Below are 21,922 nucleotides of genomic sequence, written 5' to 3' on the forward strand. Positions count from 1 at the left end.
GGACATGCAGGTGAAAGGCTTAATAAGAACACACAAAGAGCAGACATTCCCAGTCAGGAAGGATCACTGTAACTCACCCCTGTATCTTGCTTTACAGTGCTTAAAACACCTCCATAAAACCTTCCCATGTGATCCCCACAAAACTCAGGTGAGGTAGAAATGGGTCTTATTTCTTTTTCTGTAGATGAAGAAACAATGTCAGAGAGGTTAGGTGACTTGTCTATGGGCATACAGCTAGTTATGTGAGAGAACTCCAGCTGCACTGTGCCCTGGAGGCAGATGTCAGCACAGTGGACACATCATGAGAACTTTCCCCAGGACAGTTAAACGGGCAGGAGCAGCTGGTGAAGGAGAGCCCAGGAAACTCACAGCCAAGGTGAGCAGAACAGGAGCGGTTGGGCAGTGGGCAGCAGGCTGGTCATCAGCCAGACCTGTCTGGCTGTGGTTGAAAGGATTGCGTTGGCCCAACCAGGAAAGTGGGCTGCACGGAAGCTGAGATGGAGTGAGTTCAGGCATTGTAGGGGACAGCACACCCACACTGGCCTGGGAGAGGGACCAGAGTGAGTCTGGTTTCAGTAGGGGTGCAGAGGAACATGGGACAGCTGTCTCCACATGGAAATCAGCTTTGAGAGGAAGCTGAAGGAAACCGAGCTGACCCAGTGGAAAAGGAAAGATGGGGAACGGTGGGCTTCAGCTCAAGCCAGGAGAAGTCTGCTCCATCAAATTCAGGTTGGAAAAGTCACTCAAACCTCTTACCACTCCACTTGGTTTGCTTTTTTAACAGAGCTGTCCAGGACAGAGACCTGCCTTCCCATGCACCTGCTGCCTGGAGTCCTTCTGGAGTCAGCATATAAAACATTTCCATCAACCTCTCTTCTCTAGGTAAAGCTCCATAGCTGTAGCCCAGGAGAGGTGGGCCTATTGGACTTTATGATCAAAGGAGGGCAGAGGCTGTCTGGGCCTGGGAGGCGTTGAACAAGATCAGCTGAAATGTATGGCTGCTTCCCCTGTGCTAAGCCCACAAGCATACCACCTTACAGAGCCTCATGACATCTACGGGAGGTAGGTACCATTACTACCTCTAGTTTACAAGTGGGCAGCCTGAGGCTCAGAGGTTGAGGGATTGGCCTAATGTCACCCTGCCAGTAAATGGTGGAGCTGGGATTTGAGCCAGTGTGGGACCCAGCGATGGCACTGGAGGAGACCAGGGGGTGCAGCCTGGACATTCCTCAGGCCCAGCGGGGAAGTCAGGGAATCACACCAGCTTTCAGTTTCCATGGCTCCTCAAACAGCCCTTTTTGTGTGATTCTAGACTATCTTAGTTCTTCTCCCCAGAAACTTTGTCTTCTTTCATTTGTTCTATGTTCCCTCTGGCACAGGCTGAACCCGAGACAGAAAGATGAACTGGGAATCCTTGTTGAGTGAATGCATGCTCACACTCCTATGATGCATCATCCTCTTGCTGCCCATTCACGCTCACAGGCACATATTTTCCCGGGAACAGGCTCAAGCTTTTTGATACTCACAGGAAGAGATATCCACCATCTGACGCTTCTCTCCCGGAAACCCTTTCCTTGCATTGCAGCTTCAAAGGAACTGGTGGGAAAAGAAGCCGCTGCCTTGCACCTGCTTGTTCAGTTAGTAATAAAAGGTAATGTGGCTCTTTTCTGAAAGGTTGGCTCAGGAATTCTGATTTTTAAATTCCTAAATGTCTGTTAATGCCTGATCCTTTGGAGTTTTATTATATCAGTATCCCTCATCTCAAAGAGCCCCTCAATAGTTTGGACTCAAACCATTGGAAAGATGTGATATTGATGCCCTAGATGTTGATTCCACAAAACAGTCAAAACAAATGACTCACCCCATGACTTACATGCTTATGATGCATTATTATCTCATATAGGCCTTCTGTGAATTGCAAGTCTTAGTTTCTTTTTTTTTTTTAAAGATTTTATTTATTTATTTATTTTCCCCCCAAAGCCCCAGTAGATAGTTGTATGTTATAGCTGCACATCCTTCTAGTTGCTGTATGTGGGACGTGGCCTCAGCATGGCCGGAGAAGCGGTGCGTCGCTGCGTGACAGGGATCCGAACCCGGGTCGCCAGCAGTGGAGCGCGCTCACTTAACTGCTAAGCCACGGGGCCGGCCCTGCAAGTCTTAGTTTCTTGATCCCATTTCTTTAATAAATAGCTGTATACAATACTTTATAATATTCACATCAATTGAAATTTATAAAATGGAATTCCTTCAAAAATAAACTACAATTTTGACTGTTTACTAAGTCACCAGACGTTTTCGACAATTAATTTTAACTTGCTGGTTTTCCTTGTTTGCATTTCTGGAAAGTTGTCAGTAGAGTCAAATTGTATATGCTGTTCTCCCAATGACACATATCATACAATTAGCCTCACAAGGGTCTCCCAAAAGCCTGAGGGGAAAGCCCTTGGTGGCTGCTCCATCATGATATTCAAGGACCTTGACACTCTGACCCCAACCACCCTTCCCATCTCACTTCCCACTACTGCCCACCCACCACCCACACTGAGCCGCACTGCTCAGACGTCAGTCCTAAACACACTATGAACTTGCACGCCTCCATTCCTCCGCTCAAGCTGTTTCTTCCTTCCTTTTATTTGATGTCCTTCCTTCTCTTTCTTTTCCATACAAAAGGTTCCCTATGTAATCAAGGCCCAGCTCAAGCATCTCATTTTCTTTTTTTCTTTTTAAATTAATTAATTTGTTTATTGTGGTAACATTGGTTTATAACATTGTATAAATTTCAGGCATACATCATTATAGTGCTATTTCTGCATAGACGGCATCTCCTTTTCTGCTAAGCCTTCTCATCTCCTCTCCTATCCAGGGAGAAGTGCTGTCCAGGGAGAGCCCCCCGAGTAATTAGTTATCTACCTACCCACCTCTCTTACTAGACCGTGAATTCCTTAAGAGTAGACCATGGATTATTTCTTTGGCATACTCAGCATCCTTGTTGGATAAATAAGTTGGACGTGGCCCCATAGAAAATGGAGACACCCAAGACACAAGTCTTTATCTTTTGAAAACGTGTACATAGAATGAAGCTCCATGAGATCTCCTTAATCCTTTTACTGGATAAATATTTTGAAGCAGTTTAATGGCATTGTGGGGGATATTTCTGAATTGTCATTGAGAAGTCAGTGAGAGGGGGCTGAGCCCCCGGTGAAGGAAGCTGGTATTGCCACCACTCCTATGATTGAATCAGAAGGTGGTTCAGAGCCAGGTAGGGAGGAGGCTGGAGTAACAGAGCTGGAAGAGTAGAGGTTCGGAGGAACTGAATTTGGGCTGGGGCACTGAAATGAGCTAGGAATAGGGCAATCAGACCCAGCCAGATGAGGTGCCCTGGTGGGGGCACTGGGTACCAGAAGGCAGAGGGATACTGTCTGTGTCTGCCATTGCTAAGTCTGGGTGGTGATTGGTCCATATAGGCCTTAGTCAAATACAGAGTTGATAAGGATCCGATTTACAGATAATGTCAGCAAATATCCATGCAGAGTCTGTGCGGTGGAAACCATAACAATAAATTAATGAGATGATCCCAGGGGAATCATCTTGGAGAAATTCAATTCAAGGGATGAAGGACTCAGATGAAGAATGCTTTATAAATGAGATGAAATGAAATACCATTTTGTTTCTTTTTCTTCTGGCAAAAGCCAAGTCATTGGACTTTTTGGGTAGGGCCTCTGGCTGTTGGTGCCCTGGATCTGCGGGTGAGGGTGTCATTCCTTCCCCCTGGGTTTCAGGGCTGGCCTGAATTCTGCAGTAGGAGAGGCTGGAGGGACCCTCAGAAGGTCTTAGCCTTTGTTATAAATTGGAATTACCCAAGAAACTTCAAAAACATTGATGCCTGGGATAGATCTCCAGAGATACTGATTTATTCAGCCTAGGGGAGGCCTGGGCCTGGGATTTTTGAAAGATTCCCAGGAGATTCTAACACAGTCAAGGTTGAGAACCACTCCTCTAACCCAGTGCTTCTCAAACTTGAGTGATACAAACCTGAGTCATTTGCATGTCTTGTTAAGATGAAGATTGGGATTCAGCAGGTCTGGGTGTGGCCTGAGATTGTGCACATCCAACAAGGTCCTAGGTAATGCATAGCTGCTGGTCCATGACCACATTCTAAGTAACCAGGGTCTAGAGTCCAGAGCAGAAACTAACTAAGGTGTGGGGCAAATACATCAACATCACCTCGGAGCATGAAGGGGAGGCTTGTTCAAAATGCACATTCCAGAACCCCATTCTATCCCTACTGAATGAGAGTCTCTGAGACAATGGAATCAACAAACATATATTTTAAACAAGCTTCCCAGCTAATTTAGATGTCCAATAAAGTTGGAGAGCCACTTGCCAAGATCAAAAGAATCACCCCATACACTTGTCAAAAATATAGACAGACTGAATTAGAATTTTAGTAGTGGCCTGGGAATCTGTATTTTAAGAATAGTACCAGGTGATCTCTCTGATTTCAGGTTTAGGAAAGCCTGCTGGGTGAGATCTTTTGGTGGGACTGGGGAAGGTCCAGGTAACCCTTCTTGCTCTTTCTATCATAAAACCATCCTTGTAAAATCCAGCTACATTGATGGTCATAGACAGTCTGCAGAGGAACAGAAGCGGATGTGCGTGGGATTGGGGCAGGCCCAGAGGGGGAAGCATCCACGGTATTCAGTGCTGGAGGCAGAGAGTTTTGTTCTGTGATTCTTAGAAAAGAGGAAGTTGGGTGAGAACAGGGGAAAGGATCAGATTACCGGCTGTGATCTTTTCAGCACTGACAGAACGTCCTCCATCTTGAGTTTACTGCCCAATGCTTCAAGTGGAGGGATGTGGGGCGGTGGGGCTGCGGCTGTGGAGCTGGAGAGTGTCGGCTCTGGCAAGCAAGGCTACTTCACACCCACCTCCTCCCTCTTCCTCCCGATTGTCCACCCAGCTGGCACCCGGAGGAGAAACAAAAACCTGGGGGTTTATTTCTTTTTACATCTATACCTCCACACCCATGCTGTGACAGAGGACCACTATTAGTCTGCTCTGGACCTGTTTGATGGCTGTTACATTTAGAATATGTCTCAAGTATTATTTTACATAATAACATGCAGGCATGTGCACACACACATACACATATCATAAACTCATGCTGCATATTTTGGGCTGTGCTTCTCAAACTTTATCATGCTTTAAAATTACTCCAAGAGCTTGTAAAAACACAGATTACTGGGCTCTGCTCCAGAGTTTCTGAATCAGTAGGATTTCTAACAAGTTCCCAAATGATGCTGTGATGTATGTATGGGGGAACAATTGCAAATGAGTTCTAAATTTTTTTTTAGCAGGTTTGTTTATTTTATGGGTATGGGTGAAGCAATTTTGAAATTATTTTATATGTATTATAGGACTGAGCAAATAGAGTAAGTGTGCATGTGTGTGTATGTGTGGGACAGAGAGAGAGAGGTGATTGGGTGTCAGGGTTCTCATTGTAGAGGAAGGAACATACAAATATGGAGTGGGGGAAGGCAAGGACAAATCCTATGGCGAAATATTGCAACTGGATGTGGAGGTCCTGGTGTGAACACATGATTTTTAAAATATGTACATAAGCATGTTTATGTGCACATGTATATTACGTATAGATGAGTGTATGTATATTTGTGTGTGTGTAAACATACATACATATTTTTCCTGGATTTTTCTGAGGGGGGCCAAAAGACAAGGTCACCCTAGTAGCCATGGGCCCACCTAGTGCCCAGGTCTTCTTGGGTCTTCTCTAATACTATTTCCCACCAAAATAAACCTCATCAAAGAAGGGGCAGATTCTAGGGCTGGGGCAAGGTAGGTAACAGATGAGCTTGGAACATCTTATTATTATGCCAGAAAGTAAAAAAAAAAAGAAAAAAAGATGGGAGCATGTCACAAAAACACAGGAGCCAGATTAAAGGGGCACCCACTGGTCAAAACTGGGACAATTTGAGCACCCAAGTAGGTAATTGCAGTAATGAATTACAAACCATTGGAAAAGAAGGAATGCATGAGTCTACACCAATAATAAATGGATAAGTAATGAGAAGGAAGGGGGCTCTTGCTCACAGAAGAAACCTGAGAGCTGACTGTTAAACATGGCAGGAGTGCTGGAGATGGAAAGTCATTTTGAGACCATAGTGATAAAGATAACGTCAGGCAAGAAACAATAGATGCTAAATCTATGGGGAATTTTGATGAATAGAATATTTGCATGATCTTAAAGTGTCTCTCCAGAAATTGCTTATTAGTCAAAAGGGAGAAACCCCCCTCCAAAACAGTGATTAAACAGTAGAGAAATTAGGCAACACCTCGACTGGGTGATCAAAATGAACTCACCAGTTAAGTGAGGAACAGATAGACTTCGTGGGCCTCCAGATGTGATCCCCCGAGAAGGACACACCTCACCCATGTAGCCTTCTCGACAAGAAAGCATCACCTCAATCTAATCACCAGGAAACATCAGATAAACACAGACTGAGAAATATCCTTTTTAAAAAGTGGGGACTGTATTCTTCAAACATGTCAGTGTTATAAAAGGTAAAGAAAGATTGTGGAAATGTTTCAGATTAAAGAAAAAAAAAAGATATGACAACTCAACCCGAGACTGGATTCTGTTCTGCAGGAGAAGAATGTCATGAAGGACATTATTGGGTCAACTGACAAACGTGAACTGTGGCCACACAGGGAATATCCCTAGTCTTGGAAATCCATTCCTAAGTATTTAGGGGTTAGGGGCCATTACATACATATATGTACCCTCAAATGGTTCACAAAAAAAATGCTGTGTATGAGAGAGAGAGAGAGAGCTCAAGTGTGTGTGCACAAATGATAAAGCAAATGGGGCAAAATGTTAACAATTGGTCATGTTAAAAATTGGGTAAAGGGTATATGGATGTTCTTTGTACTATTTTATTTTTGCAGCTTAAAAAACTTTGAGATAATTTCCAAATAAAAATTTAAAAAATCATGCTTTTGAATAATATTTAATGGCATTGAGATATGTTCAATTGTAAATTCTCTATGAGCTCAATTTTGTGAAATATAAAAATTTTAGATCTATCTTATTTGTGTACTTGTAAAAAGCTAGAAGGAAACAAACCAACATATGAATAGGTATCATCTCTGGCTTATGGAACTATGGATGATTTGATTCTGTTGTATTGTTTATGATGTTTCATATTTCCCAAAGTTTCTACATTGAGCATGTATTACTTTAATAATTAGAGAAAATTTTTGAAAGAGGAAAATGAATATTCAGTTAAGTTTTATGTATAATGTAGCCGACTGCTGTGTCATTCATTAATAATAGCAAAAACAAAACCAAACAAAAGAACCTGAAAAAATTGAAATGTCCAGTGATAGGAAAAGTTGTTGGAGAGGTTACATAAATTATAACCTCTAAAATATTATAAAGTCATAAAAATTTATGTTCACCCAATCCATTTATGGACCAACCTAAGTGTCCAAAAATAGGGGATTGGTTAAATTATAGCCTAGCTGTAAAACACAAAATTTATAGAATGTTTTCTGACACAGAGTGCTGCAGGAGCAGAGGGAGAGCTTTTACCTCTTTTTCTGCTGTCTTGCAAATTGTAAACACCCTCTCTATAGGTATCTGTTGAATGAATGAGTGTTACTTATGAGGTATTTGGGAGGGGGTAGGAATGGTGGAATTATCAGGATTTTTTTTATTATCTCTTTTATTCTTTTATGTATTTTCAAATATTCTACCATAAATTTAGTAATATGGGATAATAATTTAAAAAGTTACAAAATGGTATGTACGTATCATCCCATTGAGAAAAGACTGGAAGGATATTCATAAAAAATGGGGAGTTATCTCTGGGTAGGGGGTTGTGGGTGATTCAGATTCAGTAGGTCTGGGGTAGAACCTGAGAGTCTGCATCTCTTACAAGTTCCCAGAGAAGGCCAAGCTGGCACCACACTTTGAGTAGTAAGGACCTACAGAATAGTAATAATTTTTTAGATGGAGGTGAGTATGGAAATAATTATTCTTACAGGAATCTTGAATTTTTGAGTGAATTTTTGATCTCAAAAGAGATAAAAAGAAGTGAAATATTATATAATGATATATAATATCTAATTATATAATGTTATTAGATATTATATAATATTTATATATATTAAACTATGAAACTATACGTTATTCCAGAAAAAGGTAAAATAAATAATAAAAGGGCAAAAATAAAAGTCATCTGTTCTTAAATTCTCAGTATCAGTATTCTAATTCTCCACTTGGAGTTACATGAGAATCACCTGGGAGGCTGTTTAACCAGCATATATCGTCTCCCCACCTCTCCTCCACCAATCTGATTTGTTCTCTGAGAGGAGTCTGAAACCCTCTGCCCACCCCTCCCCACCACTGAAAACCACAGCCTGGAGAAGACTTTGGTTATTGATGGGAAGGTGTTGTGTCACTCAGCTGTGCCAGGGAAGAAAGAAGCTTCCAGTTATATAATAATTCAGATCCAAGAAATCTTCTGCAAAGGGATTTCAGCCAGGGCCTCCACACATGCTGTTGTTCCCTCTGCCTGGAAACCCCGCCCTCCATTTCTGGCCCAAATCCTATGCATTTTCCATATCTTCAAAATTGTCCCTTCATTATACCCCAAAATTCTCCTTCTTGGAACAAAAAAACAACCAAGAAGAAGGATATGAAGAACTATTCATCTTTCTTCACCACTAGACTGTGAGTTCCAAGGGACAAGTCTGCTGTACCTGCCATCCCCAGGACTGAACAAACCCCTCTTTCCATATCTAATGAAATCTCCTCTTTCACATCTTATGCCTTGTCCGCAATGGGCTGGATATAATTCCTAAGAGGGCTCACATTTAGGAACTGCGTGAATGACAATACCAATGTCATGGGGTGTGTTTGGTCCAAATTGTTTGGGTTGGGGAAACACACAAAAACAATCTTTTTCCTCTCCAACATTAAAATTAAATAATATTTACCCTTTCAAAAAATATGCACATTAAAATAGGAAGCATAGTAACAAAACGAACACCTGTGAAGGCAGCACCCAACAAAAGAACTAGAACATCAGCTGTCTTGTGAAGCTACAAGAGTTCTCTCCTCTTATTTCCCTGTCTTCCCCTATGGGAGGTAACCACTCTCCTGAATTTGTATTTATTATTCATTTGCTTTTTTGAAATAGTTTTTTTTTTTTAATTTTTATTTATTTATTTTTCCCCCAAAGCCCCAGTAGATAGTTGTATGTCATAGCTGCACATCCTTCTAGTTGCTGTATGTGGGACGAAGCCTCAGCATGGCCGGAGAAGCAGTGCGTCAGTGCGCGCCCGGGATCCGAACCCGGGCCGCCAGTAGCAGAGCGCGCGCACTTAACTGCTAAGTCACGGGGCTGACCCTGAAACAGTTTTTACTACATACTTATGCATCTCTAAACAGTAAGTTGTTTAGCATTGCTGGCTTTTGAGCTTTGTAAAAACGGTATTTTTCTGGTGTGATCTTCTCTAGCTTGTTCTTTTTTTAAAATTCAACATTGTTCCTAAGACTCAACCATGCTGTTGTGTATAGCTGTTGCTCATTCATTTCCATCACAGTATTCTATTGCATTATATGAATACATCACAATTTATTTATGCATTCCTTGTCAGTGGACATCTGGGCAGTTTCTGGTTTTTTGCTCTTATGAACAATGCTGCTATGAACAGTCTTGTACACATCTCCAGGAGCATCTGTGAGTTTATCTGGGGTATATACCAAAGAATAAAATTGCTGGATAGGTGTAGGTTCTGGTTTATAAGACAATGCCAAATTATCTTTTGAAGCAACAGTGTCAATTACATTCCCACCAGCAGTGTATGAGTTCCTGATGATCCATATTCTTGCCAACACCTTGTATTATTAAGACACAGGAATTGTAATCTCAGACTGCAGCATTTTGTGCCAAAAGGCAGCACTCTTGACTGGATGGGCTGTTTCCTCCTGGCCCTCTGACAGGAGAGCCTGGCCTGAGACTCTGCTGAAGAGATGGGCCCCTGGGCCTTACACCTTGTTGAATCCTGACTTCAGGACAGGGCACTAAATTGAGATAAGAGACTTTGCTGTGGATACACAGTCATCAGAAAGCAATCAATCATAGAATATGGGACCTGGAAGGACCCTAAGGCTAAATCTTTCATTCTCCATTTAAGGAGACTAAGGCCCAGAAGGGTTAAATGACTTGAGTGCAAGAACCTGTATACTGGGCTCTTGATTCAGTCCAGGGTTTTTTTTTGTTTTTTTTTTTTAATTTGTCCGTTTGTTTTAGTAATTTAAGATAGCATAACATGATCTGTTAAATTCATAATGACTGTAAATATTCAAATGACTGCCAATTTATTTTTTAAAGGCAGTTGTTAGACTTAAGTGACTGCCAAATTTGATAACTTTAGCTTCTTTGCTTATGAAGGAAATAGGGGTAATATTAAATTTCAATGAGATAAATAGGGGAAAGATGCAATCTCCACAATAATGGTTTTCAATTATGCAAATTTAACAAATATTAAAGACACGGATCTCCTGGGCAAAATAATTCCCAATTTTCTGACTGATCATCCCCCCAGGCAGATGCTAGGCACTGCCTTAAGAAGCCATTTTTGTGAGGCAGGCAAACTTCAAATTCAGTAAGTTTAAATTCATCCTCCTCTTATGAGCTCTCAGAAGCTAGGAGCTGTTTGTGGACATTATGGCAAAATAGTCTCAGTAACCTGATAGTTTATAATCTCAGATGGCTTTACATGCGAATGTAGAAAAACCCTGAAAAGAGACCAATTTGCAGCGGAGGTGCTTAGCGCTCTTCAGAGTGTGCATAACAATCAAAGGTGGCATGATCCTGTGCGGAGGAATCTGTCCGCACACATCAGAGGCAGGAAAAGTGGAAATGGAGAGGGGAGAGGGACCGCTTAATAGGAAAGGTGTCTGTCTGAAGGGAAGTGGCTCGGAAGCCTACAGTGGAAAATCTCATTCTGGAACTGGCTCAGGAATCCGCCCCCCATCCCCTGCCCATCTGCCTCGGTCCTCTATCCCAAGAATGCATTTACCATTTAAATATCTTTTGGTTTAACAATGTCTGCAGGCTGGCCATAAAAGCTTTCTGTGAGCCGTTCCTCTTTAACGTCAGGATAGAACTCACGAGCTGTTTATTACTTTAGGGTGGGGGGCGTGGAGAGAAAGAACACGGAGTAATTTTGCTCAGAATGCTGACCAAACGGTACTGAGGCACTCCTGGTGCAGGTTTTCCTCTTAGCAGTCATTTTAATCAGCAGTTCCCCTATTTAATGAGCTTGTAGTGCCATTACATAATCACCCAGCTCACTGGATTAATGATGAAAAGAGGAACTGATTTTTCCAGTTGCATCATTTGAAGTAAATGTTAACTTTCTTTCTGAGTCCTTAGTTAACCGCATTAGTGTGACAAATATGTCTTTGTCTAGCATAAGTAATTAGAATTTAATCACTTTAACTGCATCTTAATTACCCCAAATGAATTGAAAGGACATTTAATAGCAAAGATTAAATTGCCTTAATGAACGATTTTTGTGACTCCATCAATACTTGAATCGCGTTAGCCTCTCCTCTCACGCACTTCTCCTGCAGTGAGGACGGGGGTCACTAGGTGGCGCGCTTCGCCCGTTTATTTATTTAATTTTCCCCATTGATCTGTTTTAGAAGACAACAGGAAAGAAAGCGAAAAGCACATAGTTTATTGTGTTCCTTTGATAACCTCTCTCTGGGACTATGAGATCATCACCAGATGCCAAAAGGAAAGCAGTGATTTCAGAAACTGTCGATTCTGAGTACCCTATGGCATATGCAAAGGAAGATGAGAAACACATGGATAACTGGAAACATGCGGTGTTTGACTGAAATTCTAAGTTGCCCTCTGGATGATTGCCAACATATACACAGAGTTTTAGTCAATTTATTATTTTTTAGTGCAGAGTCTTAAAATATGAGTAACAGGCAAGACAGGCACTGATGTGAAGCCAAGAAAGGTAATTGCTGTGCAAGTGCAGATCAGAACACTAAGCCTGAAAGGATGCAAGGTTTGGGCCTTTGGGCCCTCCTCCAGGCATGGGTCCCAATGGACCAGTCCTACCCACAGAACACATCTAATGAGATGGGTCTTGCCCATCAATAATTGTTTAAGTGAACAAATGGATAGGGAGACGCAGCTTCCATGTCTAGCTCTGTTACTGCCTTATATTTCCTCTGGCTGCTTCTTCAAAAGAGAGCAATAAAAAGTCTCTTACGAGTCTTGAGTAAAAAAGAAATAAGTTTCCATAAGTAACTCTTTGCGAGTCCCAGAGGGAAGATCCGCATTCTCTAATTTCAAGACTTTTATTATGCACAGACTTTCTAGATTGGGTGTTTATGACAGTGAATCAGATATTTCCACATTCTGGGTCCACTGACCCGGCGGACCTGTACTAGTAATAAAGGCACAGGGAGGAGGATCAGAGGGTTCTGGGCTTTGAGTTGGGAAAGCTGAGTTCAGGGCATCAGTGATTTCCAGCTGTGTTACCACAGGTAAGTTATTTAACCTCATTGAACAGAGAAACAGTGAAAATAATGGTAACTACCACATAAACTAGTAGCTCCCAAACTTTGCTGCACATTAAAATCACCTCAGAGCTCTTAAAAATTCCAATGCCCAGGTCATGCCCCATATAATTACAACAGAATATCTGGGATTTTAGCCAGGAATCATTTTTTTTTTTTTTAAAGATCCTTAAGTGATTCTAATGTGTAGCAAGATTTGGGAGCCACTGGAATAGATGGTAAGTATTAAATGAGAAAATCTGTGTGCTTAGCACAGTACCTAATAGAATGTGCACAACAGACATAAGCTCCTTCCTTATCAATTGCCATGACAAATCTGATGGATTGTATTTCAGGGTCTGGTTCTGTTCAGCTGTTGTCTTATCAAACTGTCTCACCTAAAGAAGAAAATTTCTCGAAGCTAATTTGTTCCAACTTTATGATAATGTAACATCTTTCAGGAGGAACATAATGTAGATGATTCTATAGCTAGATCCTGTGATAAAACATAAATTCATGTGTTTGTGTAAAAATAATCAGATTGTCTTGTGGTTGGTCTAGTCATCTAACCCAATCCTATCACTTCAGGAGGAAATTAAGCTTCATTAGTATTAACATACTTGTGTTAAAATAAAAACCTGTGCAAATCTATTGAAAGAAAATAGGAATTTATGATTGTGCATTAAATCATTCACATAGAAAATAAGTTTTTTCCTTTTACTGTACTCTGTGAGGCTGACACTTTTTATGTGGAAATAATGTGATTTTCTTCTCCCAAAGGGGCTTCTTCATCTTATTTAAATAGAGACATAATGAAAACAGTGTTTAATGAACACTTGCTGAATGCTTTTATCCAGAATTATAAGAAATCTATCCTCTAACTACCATGACTTCAATAAGACCCTCCTTCTGTTGCTACCCTAGGTTGGGGACCATTCAACTTTACCAAAAGTGGAAATTCTGCTGTTTTGATGGAGACTGAAATGAAACAAGTCATTTCTCATTCAATCCATCAAAGTTCCTTGGTTGATTTAAAATACTAAGTTAGTGTTTATTCCAATGTGTGGAGTTTACAAAGAGCACTGAGCACTGTTACTTCAAGGGCAAGGTTTCTAACTGTGGATTTTGAGGAGCAAAACACCTGAGAACTTTCTTTTTAATTACCGACCTTCATTACACTTGAGGATTTTCTTTCTTACACGGAAATCAAGAATAAATTTTACCGATACACTCTGTAAGAACTATTTCTTCTGAGAACATTGGGTAGCAGTGTCTGTTTGATTAGCTGAATTTGCCATGAATGTGGAAATGATGACATCAAAACAGCTCGTGTAACAACCTGCTTAAAGACCTCGTAGATTAGAGATGACTATAGATTTTCCCCAGCACGGATCAAAGGGAGTGAATTGAACGTTTTTGCTTAATGATCCAACCCCTGTCACACCCATAGGGACTCGAATTCCGATTTTATAAGCAGGTGTGCACGTGCACTCAGAAGCACATAGAAAGCTGCCGGAGAAGGGAAGAAAGATCAACCACCTGATCCACGAGGATAGGTTTGGTCTTTTCGATTCCTTGACTGTGCCAGTATATATGCCTGGCGGGGCCTCGTGATTTCTCATAAACTTTGGAATATTAGCTGTTAGTTTTCCTTTCCTCGCTACAACTCTTCAAAGGCATCCTAGCCACCTCCCAGGGGCGAAGAGAAACTAGACCAGGCGACGCGCCGGCGGGGCCCTGTCCAGGGTCCTGACACCGCACAACGGCTCCAAGCCTGTCTGCGAACGCCCTTTCACCCACCCCACATGGGAGGAAACAAAGACCTCCACGCTCAAAGCCTCAGGGCAGCCTCCTAACTCCACTCAGTTAGCTGGAAGGGGAAACAACAAAACAAAGGAACCGTTAATCCGCCCTCCCGGTACAAAATCTCCCAGACCCAACCTCCTACTTCAGAATCCCCTTCTCTACTCTGACCCCGCTTTTCTCAAATAAAAACATACCAGCAAAAGTACAATTCAGATAGAAAATCTAAACATGCATCTTGTTTGGAGATGTTAGAGCAGGGGTGTACTTTCTGGGGATGGCAACTTTATCTCTTCAGTGGGGTAACACCGGGCATTGTTGGGGACCAAGATAGATCCACTTGGTATCCTTTTCTTCCTCCTCCACACCCTCTTCCTATCAAAATAGTTATCGTTTTGAAAATCACCAGGACAACGATATTCTAAAAACAAAGCCGCAGCAAGCATCCTTTTCCTCTCGCAGCGGGTTGAACCACCGGGGCTTGCCCGGCGTCCGGCCCTGGCGTCCCGTAGGGGGCGCGCGCAGCTATCTCAGCCCAGCCCGTCCGGCTACCGGGAGAAGGTGAGCCCAAATGGAGGGCATCAGGCAGGGCCGGAGTCCAGCTCCCCGCGGCGCGCTGAGGGCTCGGAGCTTCAAGATAAAGAAAGACGCACCCTGGGCTTTAAGTCGCTTTGCTGCTACAGCACAACTGTGCTATTGCTGGCACGGTCCTCCCAAGTGCCAGTTGCAAAATATTGATGGCAGGGCCGGGTCCGTAGTGACTGCCGCAGCCCTGGGCCGGGCGGGTAGCTCTGGCCGACCCTGATCGCCCTCTGGGCGCTTCCAAGGGGATCGGGGCTGCACCCACTGGTGAGACAGCCTGCCGCCGTCGGAGCAGGCTGTGGGGTTTACTTGTCTCAGCTGGCGGCCTCGATGCGCTGACACCAGGGTCACCAGACATCAACCGACAGGCCTCCTCAAGCCCCAGAAGCAGGTTTCCCCACTCTGGTCAAACTATCGGCTCCAATCTTCACCACATACACACTTCTTCTTAACCCCATGCGTTCCTTCCTGTCCTCACTGGGGTTTGTGCTCCCTAGTGGGGACTGCAAGAGGGAACTATTGTCCCACACCCTCGAGGGGTCAGACATGCGCTGTGAGAAAGGCCCACGCAGAGCCTTCTGGGGATTGTCTCCTAGAGCGAGACCTTTTAGTTTCCTGCTCGGCAGGTGTGTGTGGGGTTCTCAGGCAACTCCTCCGGCGCGAGGCCACCATTCGGCTTCGAGGCGGGGGGGACGGGGATCTGAGACTCCTGGGCCTCCGCCTGACAACTGGCCAGTCCTTCCGCTACACTAGGCGGAGGCCACCCCAGGCCTTCGGAGGAGGAGCTCCCCACGGGCAGCCCCCTTGCCGCCGGGCTGCGAGGCAGACGCGGTCGGCCGCGCCCCGCCGGTCCTTTGTTCGCGCCGCAGTCGGCTGGGAGCAGCTGCACCGCGCGAGTCCCGCAGCGCCAAGACGCGGGCGCGACGGAACCAGTCCGCTCGGCGCCTTCTCCTCCTACTCTTGGGTACAGGAACCGCTCCCGTTCCTGCGTCCCACACACCCTGTCCTGGCTTTTCTCCCGGCCCAGGTGTCTTCGGGGACTGGAGAAGTGGGGTACCCAGGGCCCAGCATCGCACTCCTTCTGCTTGGCTCCCGTGCCCCAGGGAAGCGAGGGGACAGTTGAAATGTCACCCGCTGGGATAAATATTAACAAAAAGCAAATGGACTTGCACGGGGGCCAGTTATCAATCAACCAGGCCACAAGGCCACTTATGGCAAACACAGCCCAGGTTGGTCCGGGCGAGACTTTCTCATGGCCACCTCCTGGCCGGACCCCTCCCCCGCGGGCTCAGGCTCTCCTCCAGGTTGCTCTGGGGCAAATCCTGGACAGGAAGGGGGCACAGAGAGTGCGGAGACCCAGCCGGCTCCCCCCGCACCATTCGGAGGTTTCCCGCCTCCAGGTTCTGCAGGGTCGGAGTAGCCCAGCACCCACCCCTTCCCGAACCTGGGGCCTGCGGGCCGCGCCTCCTGGGTCCGCGGTGCAACACCGGCTGGTGGGTGCGCGTAGCAGCCTCTTCCTGCGCAGGCAGCTTCCCTTCTGTGGCCGAAGCCTTCTGGAATCTTTAATTGGAAACTAATCTGCTCGCATCTTAATAGGCGCCCACGTCAGAGGCGGGGCACCCACCCACAGGCACAGCCCAGCCCGCCTACCCCACCTGGGACAAGACGCGGCGCGAGTCTGGTTGCGCTCCGCTTTAATGGGGCAGCAGCAAGTATTACATAGAGGGAACATATATTGATTTTTTAAAGGTAGTTAGTTTGGTAAGAATTTCCTCCTGTCTCTCGTCTTCCACCAGCCGATGTAATTTCGTAACGAGAAGGCACCTGCCCAAACACGCTGCCACGTACGGAGGGCTTTGACCCTGCACAATAGGCTGAGCCGAGCCTGCGGTACAGGGAGGGCATGGAGAAGCGACTCTCCCGCCACCGAGGGAAGGAACCGACCTCCGTAGGCCCGGCCTCGCATCCGGTAGGGGCAAGGCTGAGCGGTCTTTGAGTGCAACAGCGAGCAGAGCTGCGAGGGGCACCTCTACACGGGAGCCTGCGGTGGGGAGGAGGCGCAAGATCCCACAGCCTCGGCCAAGGTGCCCTGCAATCGTTTTAAGTCTCCTGTAGCCAGGCGGGGCCAACTAGAGATCATTTGGAGGGTTCAGGAGACAGCCTCACTTTTTTTTTTCCTAAATGAAAATGTTAACGGGACTGCTTAATGTTCTTCAGTGACTTAAAAATAGGTCGTGGCTTTTGCAGCGCAATGGGATTGCTCCGGGTTCGCCCTGCACGCGCCCGCGTCCCAGCCGTCCCCACCCTTTAATTCAGTTAAAGAAAAGAAAATGAAAGAGATGACGCTCCATCCGGGTCTTAGGACGCGGAGTCCGCTTGGGGTTTGGCGCCAAGTGAGTCTCCTGACAGAGCCTCCGATTTTCCTTTCTTTTCTCCCCGGGGAAAAGGCCACGTACCTCGGGCCGAGGGCTGGGCATGACTGGTCACCGGCTGCTGGGTGCCAGGCAGGCGCCCCTTCGATAACCTCTTGGGTCCCGGCAGCCCCGGCCGGCGCGCCGCTCGCGCCTCTCGTGTGCGGGTCGCAGTACCCCGACTCTCCCCTCCTGAGCACTGCGGTGCCCGCGCGGGGAGGTCAGAGGGCGCTCGCGCAGGCAGGGCGCTACGCCGGGTTTCCAGGGCTCGGGAGTCGTCTCTCAACAAAACCTGTCAGTCTGTCTTTCCAGGGGTGACAGGAGGCAGTGGAGGGGGAGGGTCATTGAAGTCCCGAGCAAGCGCCTTCATGGGGTGGGGGGTGTGTGGACCGAGCTTCCCCGGGGGCACCACTCTCCATTCCCACCCACTTCCTCCACTCCCCCGCCCCTCGCCGGCCAGTGCGGGCACTGCCTCTGTAAAAGGTCCTGAAGCCGGGGCTCGGGGCCGGCGTGGGCGTGTGAAAAGGCACCGAAGACCTCGGGCGCCGGCGGAGGCGGAGCAGTCCGGGAGAGGAGCAACCATTTAGCCCACCCCTTCTGGAACTTCAGCTGCCCTCGGGTCTCGGTCAGCCCACGGGGGGGCGATATGGTGGCTGCACACAGGGCTAGAGGGTGGAATCGAGGGAGCTCCAGAGCGCAGCCCGTCAACCTGCCACTTCCCGCCGCCCCCGCAACCCCGCCTCGCCCGGCTTCCGGGCGCAGGCGGCCACAGCCCGCGTGAGGACTTTGCTTGGAGCCAACCAGCGCGGGGCCGGGCCGAGGCTCAGCCAGCGTGGCGCTGGGGCGGCGAGGCCACGAGCGCCCAGACCCCAGGAGAGCTTTAAGTCGCATCGGGGTTCGAGTCGCAGGCTCGCGGGCACGCTGGCACCCGCCTCCCTCTAGCTTCTCATTGGCCCGCACGAGGTGGGGGAGGGGGCTCTGGCCTCTCGCTTTGATTTTAGACTGTGAAACGGCTCAGTGCCCCCGGCTCTGAGCGGATTGACTGTCTCTCGTTCTCCAGGGACGAATTAATGGAGAACGATCAGTTAATTAACAAACCCTCATTCCGGCTTTTACCTTTCTCTTCGCCAGGACTCAGGCTAGGGCGCAGGGCTGAGATTGAGGGGAGGGGGACATGGACCCAGGAGTCAATCAACCGAGCCTGGGTCTCATCAAACCCAGCCCGCCCTTGGCTGCACTAGGCTCTACCTCCCCTTGTGTCCTCCGCTCTAAGGGTCCCCGAATCCGGTCGAAATCTCCAGTGTAGTTCGGGCTGGGCTCAGCTGTACCCCCGGCCACTCGTCCGGCTGGAGCCTTCCCCGCACCTTGACCTAGAGAGGCTGGAGGAGCTAGGTACTGTGTCTGTGCAGCGCCGCCGGGACCTTCCCGCTCAAATCGGAAACACCCCGGCCTCGGGGTTTTGGGCCCGGGAGACCTCTGTTCGCTTACTTGGGGGTCATCCACACTCCCACCCCCTGCATTTTTCAGACGAAAAATCACGCAGAGGAATAAAACGAAATGCGAAGTCCTAAGCGAGTCGGCAGCGAAGGCGGTCCCTGGGCTCGGCTGAAACCTTCCTCACCCGGACCTCGGCACCTTCTGCTTCCCTCTCCTTTCCACAGCCGGTTACCAGCGCAGAGTGCGTGCTAACTCTTATACAGCGTCCGCGCCACACACTCACCGCCCCGCGGCTTCGGAACCTTTTGCCCAAGCTCTCGGAGTGCGCGCCCCCCGCCCCGCCCCGCTCCAATAGAGTGAACGCAGGGATTTCAGCCAAACATTGGTGGGCAACTCTGGCGCGCTCCAGCCCAGCGCCCGGGTGTGTGCCAGGGGTACTGGCTCGCAGCACCTGCGCGCAGTTCCACGCACTCGTCGCTTCCTTCTCCCCAAACACAGAGTGCCCAACCGAGAAGCGACGCACAGACCGTGTCCAGCCAGGTGCTGGGATTTCTCTCCGCCTCGGGCCGTGTGAGCTTCCCGCGCCGTCTGCGAGCACGAATGCGCCCCTGCAGTCGCCGAGGTCGAGCCGCTGAGCTCCCGGAGCCTTCCAAAGCCCATCGTCCTGGAGGAGGCGATCTGCTCCCGGGAGCCGTGCGCCGGCTCTCTCAGGCCCAGGGACACCTCCCCCCCTTAGGGAAAGGAGGACAGGATGAAGCGTGCCCAGCCCTCCTTCCCTCCCTCCTTCGGTCCCTTCTGCTTCCCCTATCCCTTATCTCCCCGAGCGCCCAGCTCCTTGGCCCGCTCACCTGCTAAGCGGAGCGCAGACATGCGCTGGAACTCGGGCTCCTGCAGCCACTTCCACATCCTCCGGAAGGTCTCTCGGCCGGACTTGAGTTTGCTCCAGGGTTTGGGGTTGCGCAGCAGGTCCGAGAGAGTCCCTTGAGAGCGGCAGAGCACCCTCTGCGCGAAGATGGCCTGTGGGATGCTGTAGCGCTTGAGCTCGGTGGTGATACGCTGCGCCACCTCTTTGGTATTGATCTCTTCCATCTGCCCTGAATTACTTCCATTGCTAACCTGCGCACCGGTCACCGAGGGGTTGGGCTCCCGGGCTGTGCCCAGGAGTTGCCCATGGCCCTGGGCGTTCAGGTGGGCGTGGGGGTGGTGCGGAGGAAGGCCGTTGATGGGCACCATGCCGGCCGAGGTGGGAGTGAGGTGCTGCTCCCCGTGACGGCCGAGCATGGCCGGGTGGTGGGCTTCGAAGCCGTTGGGGGTGAGCATCTTGTCGGTGGGCATGGCGGCGCCCGGGTGGGCATAGTGAGGGAGCCCTTGCTGGGAGTTGTGGATGCCGCCCAGACCGGAGCCAGAGAGGGGCGAGAGGCTCTGGCCCATGCCGGCCACGTCCTTGTGGTAGGGGGTATAGAGGTTATTCATGGAGGCCAGCCCGCGCTCGTCCCGCATGAGGGTGAAGCTACCGCTCACGTTGCCCGCCAGGCGCTGGTGGTGGTGCGGGTGGTGGTGGTGGTGGTGGTGGTGGTGGTGATGGTGGGGGAACTTGTCCGAGACGGTGGAGATGGGCGGCAGCGGCTGCAGAGGGGTTAAGGTGGTGTAGGTGGTGGGCATGCTCATACCTGGGGGAGTCTCGCAGGCCATGGTCATGGTGGGGTGCAGGGGGCCGGCCAGGCTGTGCTCGGGGGCCCGGTGGTGGTGGTGGTAATCGCTGCCGCCGCCGCCGCCGTCCAGCAGGGACGCCATGCCCATGGAGCGCGGGTGCGCGGGGGGCAGGTGGCTGCCGCGGTGCGCCACGGAGCTTCGCGCGTGGGGGCTGCCGCCCAGCAGGTCGGCGGGGGCTGGAACCGGCTCATGGCTCACCCCGTGCAGCTCGCCGATCGCCTCCATGGTCAGCTGTGCGTTCATCGTGATCCGGGCGAGCGGGCGGCGGACACAACATCGATGAGGCCGGGCAGAGGCGGCGAAGAGCGCACGGAGTCCGGTGTTCACAGCGGCTGCCGGCGACTGTCGCCTTCCTTCCTTCCTTCCTCTCACTGTGGGGCTCTGTCTCCCTCTCTGTGTCTCGCCTTCCCTCTTGCCCCCACCTTTCCCTCTGCGTCCTAGGCTTTTTTTAAAATATTAATTTCCAAAAAGGATCCGCGCCGTTGGGCGAGCGCGGTGCCCCCAGCACGCCCGCCCCCGGCCCCCTCTCGCCCCTCTCCTTCTTAGAATTGTGAGGCCCCCGGCTCCCCTGACGCAGCCCGCGCGTCTTCCGCGGCTGCTGCCTGCCCGCGCCGCTGGCCAGCTCGAGCCATGGCTGGATTACTGTTGCTGAGCCTGTGGCAGCGTTTCCGCTGCCGCCGCTGCCGCCGCGGCCCGCCCTCACGCCGCCGGGCGCAGCGCGCAGGCGCGCGACTCGGCCCCGCCCCCGCGGCCCCCGCGCGCGCGGCCCGTGACGTGCCTGTACATATGAAGGAGGGGGCCCGCGCCTCACTAGCGGCGCAGGGTGGCGGGGGAGCGGCGCGCGCCTGAGGAGGCCGCCGCGACCCCGAGAGAGTTGCGCCCCTCTCGGCCACCTGGCCCGGGTGGGCTCTCCTCCCAGCCCCGGGCCGCACTTGCCGGGCTCCCATCCCGGGTGGCGCGCTGTGCCTGGGGAGCCGTCGCCCCTCTCTCCAGTTGCTGTCTCCCGGCGCAGGTTGCCCGAGGAGCTGAGGACGGTGTCATCACTCCTTCCACCCTGGCCCACTAAGCTTTATTTCCCGGAGGGCTTCTGGGAGTCTGGGAGTCCGCGCTCGCCCCTTCCTCAGGTGCTTGTCCTTTTTGGGGGGAGGGGAGCAAATATTTTAAAAGCCTTGGTCAGCTTGGTGGCTGTTGACCTGGCAACCTCTGTCTTCCCTGATAATCCTCTGCCCACCTTTCCTCTTCCATGCGCTGGAGAGAGGAGCGCTCAGTGCCAAGAATCCCGGCCCGGGCCATACCTCGCTGTCCCCCGCCGCCTGGTCCTTCTCCAGCTCGGTTGATAATTAAGGCGGCGCGCCGGTTTCGCCAA

General features: G+C 49.1%; 1 protein-coding gene across 1 annotated transcript in view; it reads right to left on the minus strand.

Moving 5' to 3' along the window:
• Nucleotides 1-20,987, minus strand: part of ONECUT1 (one cut homeobox 1) — a 32,507-nt gene extending 11,520 nt beyond the window's left edge. Inside the window, exon 1 of the mRNA XM_058541605.1 lies at nucleotides 19,692-20,987. Coding sequence (XP_058397588.1) covers nucleotides 19,692-20,799 — 1,108 coding nt within the window. The 5' untranslated portion in view covers nucleotides 20,800-20,987. The remainder of the gene's footprint in view (nucleotides 1-19,691) is intronic.
• Between the last annotated feature and the right edge of the window lie 935 nt (nucleotides 20,988-21,922).

This window comes from Diceros bicornis, chromosome 5 (genome assembly GCF_020826845.1).
Source record: "Diceros bicornis minor isolate mBicDic1 chromosome 5, mDicBic1.mat.cur, whole genome shotgun sequence".
NCBI lineage: Eukaryota > Metazoa > Chordata > Mammalia > Perissodactyla > Rhinocerotidae > Diceros > Diceros bicornis.